Consider the following 10,961-nt stretch of genomic DNA (forward strand, 5'->3'; position numbering starts at 1 on the left):
GTTTAAATATCATTTTGGCATGATCTAAACGATCGTTTACCATGGTCAATACGATTGTTTAAATTTGAAGGTCTTTTCCATTCGTTTAAAAAGAACTACACGATTGTGTTGATTTGATCAAAACAATTGCTTACTGATAACTTGTAGAAATACAAGTTATGATGATTTTTTAGGTGGAACAATGGAACCCAAACACATAATTTTGTGTCAAAACGTGTAGCTTCTAGTACAAATTCAAAAATATTAGAGAATACAACTTTGCACAAGTTTCCACGCTTGTTTTACCCTGATTTTCAATGTTCTGTCATAGGCTTATAGAGAAAATAATATATATATATATAGTGAATCGTAGAGGAGCGCATGCAAAGGCTACGTGATAAAAACTTTGTTTGACGAATAAAATTCCTAGGCAAGGGAACTACATCATCACACAATAAAGATTCACTAGAATACAAGAATGATAGTTTAAGTTGATGTGACTTGACAAAGGTTGCAATCGACACTGACATGATCTGAAGAATAGAAGTTTCTAGTCGAAAATTGTCTATATAAAGTATTCTTCTACACAAAGGACGACTAACCGAAATGAGTCAAAATCTAGAGAGTTGGCGGAAAGGACATCTGTAAAAGCATCTTCTTCTTCTCTGGCAATCTTGTAAGTGAGAGCTTAGGGATGGATTAGAGAAGACTTCACCATTTTCCTTTCCCCTTAACTTGTAATACTTCTCATTCTATTTACTTTCTATTTGTGTATTTCATTGTAATGTATACGGTTCATATTGTATGGTGGCCTAAGACGACCTACATTCTAAATACATTGCATATTTATCCACTTTCAATTTATCACTCTTTTATTGTTCATCTGTCAAAGTGTTAGAAGTAGTTTAGTTTAGTGATAAGTTCTTGATAAGTAGTGTAACTTATAAGATCAATTGCACTAGCTCAGCTATAATCAAGCATGGCCAACACTTGAAACAAGAAAAACAACTTATATAGGTGGTTGTCCTTGGTAGATCTGTGATATAAAAAAACAACTTCAAACAAGAGTAGATTTTGAGCTACAAATTAAAGGTATTAACAATTAAACTTTCTTTTTTGTTGTTTTAGAAAGCATGTTTAATCCTTAAATTAATGTAATTAAGAGTTTTTTTATTCAACGACTTTCACTGCATGATAACTACATCTTTCATTATTTGTACCAAAAAGCAACTACAGTGGCTCATGTAGAGCTTAACTCATAATTCACCTAGGCTCCTCCTAGATGTGAGACTCACTTTCAAGTATACTTAGGCTTTCTTCAAGTAGACACTTTCAATAACTAATCGTGAGTTAGACTCCCTCTCATAGTGATATTCTTCCCTTATGATCAACAAAATTCTTTCACTCATAAATCTTAGGCTCTTTCTAAAGATAAAAAATCTCTTATCTAGACTAAATCTTGGGCTTCCCTTAAGACTGGGAATCCATTCTCAACAGCTAAGTTTTAGGCTCTCTATAGACCAAAAAAATCTTCGATATGTTGTAGAAGAAACTTGCAGATGAACACACTGCACAATGAGCAAAAAGGACAACGCGAAACTCAATGGTTGTAGGAAGAATTCTTGGTGACGGAATGTGACTTAAATGAAGCACACCACTTTTCTTGCACAATAAATAACTTCGGCAACCCTAAATGGGTTTAAAGTATAATCTAATTCATTAAGAAAATAATATCCAATAAAAAAGGATCAATAGAAAATCTCAAAACAAAAGGGATATCTAATAAAATAAAACAACCGAACATTTTCAAATAATGAAAATATTTGTAAGAAAATCTTCTGAAGTTAAAATCAAATGTTAAGAATTTGTGAGAGATAACCGATCAAACCACTTTCTTTAAAAAAAAAAAAAAAAAACAAATGAGAGAACTATTTCGATTGGAATACACTAATCTAAATCGAGAAACAATTAGGTTTCTAATTGAAATTCATTTAGATGGTTTAATTTCAATTAGAAGCTTCTAGCCACGAATATAAACTTCATAATTAAATTTATTTTCTTGCGTTAATGTTTCACCTTCTTTCACTGCATTATATATATATATAGTCCCACATATGTCACATAAATATATATCAAAGATTTTGATATAACACATAGTATCCAAATCATCTTTTCATAAAGACTTTAATTTGATAAATAATTAGATCATTATCAAACCCAATTTGTCCACCAAATCATGTTCATGTAGAATTTTTTTTAATATAAATTTTCTAAATCAAGATATTTGCTTTTATTATTTCTCAACCGAAATCATTATTTAAAATGCTTTTAATATCCAAATCAGATTTTTTTTGTAAGATGTGATTGAATTAATTTAATGGAAAAGACCTTTAATTTGTATATTAAAGTTCACTCTCATAATAATTGAATTTCCATTTCAATCCTAAAGTTTGATGGTGAATTTTCATTGTCTTTATTACATAAAAACCACTTTTACTTTTTCTTTTCCAAAAATTTGACCTAATTTTACTTTAAAAAGTAATTAATTTTCTCTTTATTTAAAAAGGCTAAACTTAATTCTATTCTATCACACCCCTTTAAGAAAATTAAATAGTAACTTTTGAAATTTCCTATGTGTTGAAAATTCAATGCTTACTTTTCAATGATGGAGAAAACCCTAATTTTAGTTATAGTGAATTTTTTGTGGGGTAATTAATTCAAAAAGGAGTTAAAAAGTATATTACAAAAGGTCAATTTATTTTTTAAGTACTTCATTAATTTTTAACCCAATTGGTAAAAGTTAATTGAAGATAAGAATAAAGAATTAAGTTTTTGAAAGATCTCAATCATTTTAATTTCTTTTAACGAGTTTTTTGTTTGTGTAGTTAAAAAAATATTACTACTTAAACACTAATACATACTTCTATTAGCAACATTGATAGACAGTGATAGAAGTTTATCATTTTTTATGATTGATAGAATCTAAAATTTTTATTATTGTTTGTAAATATTATATTTATTGATTTATTTTACTATATTTGAAAATGTATCGATAATTTATTCTCAAAACATGTTATCAAAAGTATTTATAATATTGAATTTGAAGTGACGTTAAAAACGGTGGGATATTAAACACATTTTTGAAACCAAGAGTAAAAGAGTTGACGAAGTTTAAACTAAGAACAAAAATACTCCTTTTAGAGTTTGACTAATTTATTTAAAACCATTTAAAACCCTAATTGATATGATATGGCTCATGAACTATTCCTTCTAACTATGGTTATGGATTGACAAATCTCAAATAATAATAGAGAAAAAGTAAGCAATAATATGATAGGAGACCAAAAGTGCAAATTTGAATAGATTGGTTTGATGTGTGTAAAGATATTAATGTTTCATTGGCCCTATTTTTCCAAATTTCAATTCTTGAGAAATGGGTCCAAAGAAAATCAATTATTTGATTTTTTATTAAAAGAAATGGGATCATTTCTTCTTTCGCTATAATCTTTCCTATTTGTCTTAATATTTGAAATATTTTATTCATCTTCCTTTTATATTAATACTTATTTTTCATTTTACAAGGCTATTTACGTAAATATTTACCAATTTCTTTATTTCCTCTTCCATAATTTCTTTCTTCTTCTTTATTTCTCATCATTTTTTCTTCTTGGTACATGATCTAAAGGATCGTGTACCAATATCTAAATGATCAGTTGTCTATTCCAGATAGACCACTATCAGTAACAGATCGTTTTGCTTTGGTACAAAAAGATCGTCTAGATTTACTATGAGATTGTAATTTAAACTTGTTACGAGATCGTTTAGACTAGGGAGAAGAGTACAAAATTGTTTAGACTTGGTACAATTGTACAAGGGCTTGTGGGCTTTTTCCAATTTTTTAAATTGTTCTATACGGTGTAAATACTTTTTGCGCTTTGTTCTATTGTGAAAAGAAAAACCCTAAATAAAATATAATATATAATTTTTAAAAATAGCAAAATAAATTAAAATATTTATAAGTTATAGCAAAGTTTTGAATTCTATCAGTGATAGTTTTCTATTATTATAACATATCAATGACTATTAGTGATATAATTTGGTATATGTTGTAAATATTTCGTAAAATTTACTACTTTAAAAAAAATTCAATAAAATAATATAAATAAGAAATTAAGAAATTATCCAAAATTCTTCACTAATTCCACTACTCCAATTTCTTTTGAAATTCATTCAATATGTGCACTTCTTACAGACCCACAAAAAACCTCTATTTATAAGCGAAATGACAATAATTGGTGGATCCAATGAATATGGATGGTGTGTGCACATAGACAGCATATGAGTTAGTTATAATTGACACTCAACAATAGACATTAAGATGAGCATCTGTTCGACGCATATATCATAATATTTATAATAAAATTAATTTTGCTGCATTTATTATGGATTTATTGTTGAAAAATTGTTTTAAATGGAAAAATGGTTGAAAGTATTTTCAAATATAAATATTTTTCAGTTTTACTATCTAATTTTTCTTTAAAATATTCTTTTATTATTTTATTATTTTCTTGAAAAAGAGTTAAGAGGCATTAGGCCAACATTTAAAACACACCCCTTGTAAGCTATATCTTGTTTAACCAAATTTTATATCAATCTAAACTTATTTATAAATATATTATGTATTGAACTACGTAAAACTTATAGTGAATGAATCAATTTTTGTGAAGTAAATCAATTTAAACCTTAGTTAGAATTTCTTTGAAGAATGGTAAATAATAAAACCCTAACCATCCATTTTATAAATGCAACATTGAAAGAAGTGTCTACTTATATGTAATAATTAGTATAAACATTTGGTCGACTAAGGCTTATTTCAAACCATAAGTGGACATGTTAAGCTTGCAAACTAAATGTTGAGTATCAAGAGAAAGAGAGTCTTGTTAAATTACCTCTAAGGGATGTTGTTTCCCCTACCACTCTTGCATTTTCTTCATTCTACAATTCTAGTGTTGTAAGATAGAAAGTAAAACCAGAATTGGGTTTCGCGGGAGAAAGGATAGAAAATCCATGAGTCTTGGAAGGTGGAACGAAAGGACGAGGGGTTAATGGAAGGTGAAAGAGGAATGAAGAATGAAGTGGGGAGGAAGGAAGGAGGAAATGGAAGAAAGAGAATAAAGAAGGTGGTTCTGAAGGGAGAAAATGGAGAAGGTTGAAGAGGAAGAATGAGAAAGAAGAAGGAGAAAGAAGAATGAGAAGAAGACGAGATAGGAGGTTTGCTATTTTGTATAAATAGTTCTCCTCCTTTTTCTATTTTTAAAATCCCTAATGTACATATACAAATATAATCGATTTTGAAATGGATGAAGAAAATTGATATAGAAGAGGGTAGAGTGAATTTTTTGTTCTTAAATTTTGTAGTCAAAATTCTTTTCTCAAACTCCTTCCGTCAATAGTCAAAACCCTATTCACCTGTCAGTTTCCAATTGAATTTTCCATTGAGGGGGGACAGAGCTACACGGAGGAAGTTAATGACGCCCAACTGAAGAAAAGAAAAATCGCCATAGATGAGAAGGACAAGGATATACCCTTCTCCGAATTGGGTTTCTAAAGCACATGGCGGAAGGGTTACACATTTCTCTCTCACCCTTTGCTCTGTTTCTCATGACGAGGTTTTTGTTTTACAACATTCTCATATGAATCCATTCACCACTCCCTCATGGCTTCTTCCTCAATCTTCTTCTCCTCCTTTTCTTTCGTTCTTGTTCTTCTCCTTGGGGTTCTCATTTCTCCAGGTTTCAACCGATTAGTTGGTAATTTTCCTTTAATTTCTCTAGAAGATTATGGTTTTGGTCTCAATTTTACTAGGGTTTTTAATTGTATCTTGTGGTGAAGTAGGATTGAAGTTGGGAAATATGGCGATGGCGATGACGATTGAAGATGAAGATTCTATGGCTCTTTTACCATTTGGAGGATCAGCATCTAGTGTTGGACGCTTCATCCGACTTCCTCAATGCGGTGGCCCTCGCCGGACAGGTACCTCTTTCCGATCCTTGGCTTTAGCTTAAACTCAGTTTGATTATGAACTATTCCTGTATTTGGGATTCATGGCAAATTTCTGTATATGAGTGGCCTGTAATGTTTTTTTTACCCTTAAATTAAAGCTATTTCCTCTCAATTTCTCGGGGTTTACATCAATCAATCAGTTGAATTCTTAACTAAATTTTAAATATAAAAACAGGTCTTTAATAACTTCTTTTTCAAATACGAAACTTGACCAAGAAAGAAATTTAGAAATAGAATAGATATTTATAATATGCTTAATTTCAATTGAAAAATGTAGACAACCAAAAGGTTATAAAGAGTCTAAATCTTTTGTGTTCTGTAACTTAGGATATTGAGGTCCACTCTTTGGTTTATGGTTGTGTGTTCTGACCCTCTCATGACTCACAAGTCACCAGTCTCTAGAGGCTTTGTCCAATCTTACCCAACCTTGGGAGACAAGGAAGATTCTTTTATTCAAGGCGTTGTTGGATAATCATTGAGTTTTATTATTTTTTTCTCTCACTTTATACCTTCTTAGGTTTTGAAAACTAATTTTCTTTAGATTTCAAAGATTAACCTAAAAATAGATAATAAAACAGAGAAGTACATAGATGGAGGTAGTGTTTATCTAAGAGCAGACACAGATGCTCCACTAAAGAAAACATAAAATGTCGAGCTAATGAGCACTCTTTGGAGATGAAACGTTTTAGCCCCTCTTAGTAACCATTTCGTTTCTATATTTATTTTTGAAAATTAAATCTATTTCCTCTACGCATTTTACACTGATTTGCATCTTTATTAAATGCAAGTTGAATTGTTAGCAAATTTTCAAAAAGAATAACAATTCATTGAAAGCTATTTTTTCTTTAGTTTTCAAATTTTGGTTTGGATTTTTAAACCTTGGCAGAGTGGAGATAAAAAAGAAGAAAGTTGGAGGTGAGAATAATGTTTTTAGGCGTCAGTTTCAATAACAAAATGATTTCCAAACGGAGTTTTAGGTTTCTTATTTCAGTTTTCTATATTTTATTTTATATATACACACATATATTTCTAGGCATGTCCAAAAAGTGTCCCAACCTGAAATTTAAAGTAAATTAATTAATTAATTAAAATAGGTCACGAAAATTTTGTGTGTTGGACACATTTAGTGCTAATATAGACCCTCCTAAAATAGAGTGTCCGTGCTTTCACATGTGTTTGGAAGCTTAATTTTTCAAAGACCAAACGATTAGTTTTTAAGCCATATGACTTAGGAGTGGATTTTGGAAGCATCTCCAAACATCTGATAGCCTCCCCACTCCTAAATCTTTTCTAAAACCAAAACAGGAAGATGTCCCTACACTTTCAGATAATATCAAAAGGACTTGGAGAACGCAAGTGTCGCATCTACATTCACACCTACAACTACAAGATTATCCAACGAGTTGATTGTTTCAAACGTTTCTCATACTCCAACCCATATTTTACCTCTCTCCAATTATTGTTGGCATCATGGTCTAATCTGCTAACTACCTGATTGTGTTTAGAGTTTATGACCATGCATCCTTGTCAAATATTTTGGTGATAAAATGAATTAGAATTGTTATCAATATCCTCTAAACTGGATTGAGATCCCTTTTCGAAAGACAGTTGAGTCCACTGTTCTAACAAACCCTCTTGAGTGTGTGCCTAGGCTCAAGGTGCAAGTCTGGCTCCATGCCTTGAATAGGTGACGCTCACAAATTTAGATGGTGAATCCCAAGGGTCAAAGCCCTGAGTCTTGGGGCATTTCCTTAATTTTAAAATAACAGTAACAATTAGGAGTTTTAGCTTCTTTAGGAATGTTTTATTTCATATTTCCATTGCAACGATGGTTTCCCTTTATATAGTGCTTTTACATATACTGCGCCTCCAAAAATAAAAAAAATATATACGCACAATTTTTTTTCCACCTTGGCTCAAGCCCCAAAAGGTTATTGCGCCCGGTTTATTGTGCCTTTAGCTTTTAAAAACATTGGTTGAGCCCCCCCATCTTTTGTTCTGATCTCAAGTCCCTGAACTTATCCATCCGATTTGGGCTGGCTAAACATTTTATGCTGCATAAATCTTTGTTTTCTGCCTTGAAACTTCAACGTTACTTTTGTTTGAGCACTCATACGGTTGCACTTGCAGAATCCATTGGTGTTTGCTATTCAAGCGCAGGCAACAATTTACCAGATGCCAGAGAAGTAGTACAACTATACAAAAACAACAGCATAAAAAAGATGAGGATCTATAATCCCGACACAACTATATTAAACGCTCTTCGAGGATCGAACATTGAAGTCATTGTAGGCATTCCAAACACTTACATCGAACACATTGTTAATCTTTCTTCTGCAGCAAACTGGGTCCAAAAGAACATTCAAGCCTATGTGCCATATGTCAATTTCCGATACATTGCAGTTGGAAATGAGGTGAAGCCACCCGATGCCATTGCGCAATATGTTTTACCAGCCATGAGTAGCATTTATAGTGCAATTTCAGCAGCCAATTTACAAGATCAAATAAAGGTTTCCACAGTAATATCCATGAGCTTCTTGTCGAACTCCTCCTTTCCTCCATCTAATGGCTCATTTAGTTCAGAGGCAGGTGGATTTATGGAACCAATTATCAAGTTTCTGGCTAAGAATGGCTCACCACTTCTTGCTAATGTGTATCCCTACTTTGTTTACACTGAGATCAATCAAACCATCAGCCTTGACTATGCTTTGTTCATGCAATCGCCTGCTCTTGTGATTAGTGATGGAAATTTTAAGTACAACAGTCTTTTTGAATCAATGGTTGATGCTCTTTATGTAGCACTTGAGAAGTTGGGTGGAGCCAAAGTGTCGATTGTGATATCGGAGAGCGGTTGGCCATCAGGTGGAGGCAACGGTGCAACAATTGAGAATGCAGGTACGTACTATAGAAATTTGATTAGCTTTGTTCGGAATGGGACGCCGAGGAGGCCGAGAAGAGCTATTGAAACGTATTTGTTTGCTATGTTTGATGAGAACTTGAAGTCTCTTGAAATGGAGAAACATTTTGGTTTATTCACACCTGATAAGAAATCAAAATACCAACTTAGTTTTAGTTAAGTAAAGGGTGTACGAATATACATAGCTTATAATTAAAATAAATCAATATATATATATATTCATTCACTTCTCATTTTAAATATAAAATAATGAAGTCCAGTTTAAATTGTATAGTATATGCTTTATAGATATTCTTGAACATTCCATCCTAGATAGAGCTTTTCCCAACAAAAATACATTTTTTGGTTATCATATATTTGATCAAATTTCATAGTATGTTTAAAGCTGGGTAACTCAGACATTAAATTCTTGAATTCTTACAGAAGGTGTGTAAACAAATATAAACCTTGAACCAATTGTCATAACAACTAATTTGTTGGCTACAAAATCAGTTCACCATCTCTCAATACTAAACCATATATGTATACATCCATTATTTAAGCCACAAATAGTTCTTTGTTAAGGTCCGAGTTCTTGTTTTGCAATTTGCTAATTAGAGCAACAAGTTCCCTTTTGCCACAGAAAAAAAAAACCTTGATATTGGCAAAACCTACCCCTTTCATAAATTAATCAAATTGGAAGTTACAGCACTAAAATACTATGGTTTGGCCTAACTGTGAAAAAGATTAGTTTTGGTAACTAACATAAATTGTTTTGTGGGATTATCGAGGTGTGTAAGCTGACTTCGATACTCACGAATATTGTTAAAAAAAGATAAAATACTCACGAAAATTGTTAAAAAAAGACAAAATCTTAGTATGACACTTGAGTTGATCAAATCACTTGTTGCCAGCCTTTCATTACATGGAAGAAGTGGATCTCCTATCTATCCATAAAAGGACGACTCAAGCAATTGTGCTTGCCAATCTTCACACTTAGGTTGTATGCTATCCCGCCACTTACCGAAGTGCCAACCCACCTCACTCCCCCTACTCTAAAGAAAGAAGGTTGAACGCTTTCCCTCTGGGTCAGAAGAACTGATTCACAAATAACAAGATTTACGCACATCAATCCTTAACTTTATTGCTTTCTCTAACTCACTTGAGGCGAGACAATCACTATAGATTGTAACCTTCAGTCTTGAGCAAGGACCTTCTCTCTCCTACAGCGGGAGAAGAGTTAAGAAAATATTGACCTTGCTTTGAGTATGCAACACTACAAATTTGATCTTTCTCGATGCACACAAATTTTGATTTCTTGATGGTAGTGGCAAAAAACCACTGAAAAAAAATATTTTTCTCGATACAATGTTTATCTTGATGGTCATGTACGTCAAGAAAAATCTTCTTATTTTGTTGAAGAAATATGAAAACACATTAAAAAAAATTGTGGAATCTTGATGGACAAAGTTTCCTTAATTTTGTTTATGGTCCACAAACGTCAAGAAAACTATTTCTCGATAGACAATAAACATCCAGAATAATATATTAGTTGATTAGCAATAACCATCAATTTAGTTAGGTTTTCTTAGTCATAGAAAGAATTTTCTTGACTTGCAATGGCCATTTTCGCTTTGAAATGAAAGTATCGACCGATACGATTGCGAAAGAGATGGTCTGAATCAATTTTTTGAAGCAATTCAGAATCAGAAAGAAATGAAGTTTTTTTTGAAAAAATGGGAAAGATCCATTTTTTCATTTATATGAATAAATTAGTCTAATTCTAATTAGTAAGAGCTCAACGGGACCTACCCCCTCTTTTTTTTCTGATTCGAGGGGGATCCTGTTGAGTTCTTACGCTTTCATGTCTACAACTCAGTTCATCCGATTATTACAGAGATGAACCTAAGCCGGAATATGAACCATAAAAGAAAATACCGACTAAACCGATCACAGGAATACCAGTTACAGTACCGATTAGGCTGAAAAAAAAATTAATATATTTGTTTTGGATTTTTTTGAT

General features: G+C 31.8%; 1 protein-coding gene and 1 long non-coding RNA gene across 2 annotated transcripts; one reads left to right on the forward strand and one right to left on the reverse strand.

Annotated features, from left to right (window-relative positions):
• Positions 1–1,115: 1,115 nt before the first annotated feature.
• LOC116401798 lies at positions 1,116–5,207 on the reverse strand. The gene is made up of 2 exons (XR_004214177.1): positions 4,929–5,207; positions 1,116–1,547 (listed from the first exon to the last, which is right to left on the reverse strand). It is a non-coding gene; the product is annotated as an uncharacterized LOC116401798 (long non-coding RNA).
• Positions 5,205–9,192, forward strand: LOC101215743 (glucan endo-1,3-beta-glucosidase). The gene is made up of 3 exons (XM_004138997.3): positions 5,205–5,789; positions 5,875–6,012; positions 8,173–9,192. The coding sequence occupies exons 1-3, from the start codon at positions 5,696–5,698 to the stop codon at positions 9,117–9,119; spliced, it is 1,179 nt and encodes a 392-aa protein (XP_004139045.1). The 5' UTR covers positions 5,205–5,695; the 3' UTR covers positions 9,120–9,192.
• Positions 9,193–10,961: the final 1,769 nt, after the last annotated feature.

This window comes from Cucumis sativus, chromosome 1, assembly GCF_000004075.3.
Source record: "Cucumis sativus cultivar 9930 chromosome 1, Cucumber_9930_V3, whole genome shotgun sequence".
In the NCBI taxonomy this organism is placed as follows: domain Eukaryota; kingdom Viridiplantae; phylum Streptophyta; class Magnoliopsida; order Cucurbitales; family Cucurbitaceae; genus Cucumis; species Cucumis sativus.

Excerpts from the sequence above, each read along its gene's own strand:
- LOC101215743 (XM_004138997.3), top strand. The coding sequence starts at position 5,696 with ATGGCTTCTTCCTCAATCTTCTTCTCCTCCTTTTCTTTCGTTCTTGTT. Across the intron at positions 5,790-5,874 it reads AGGTTTCAACCGATTAGTTG|GATTGAAGTTGGGAAATATG; the intron begins GTAATTTTCCTT and ends GTGGTGAAGTAG. Across the intron at positions 6,013-8,172 it reads CGGTGGCCCTCGCCGGACAG|AATCCATTGGTGTTTGCTAT; the intron begins GTACCTCTTTCC and ends TTGCACTTGCAG.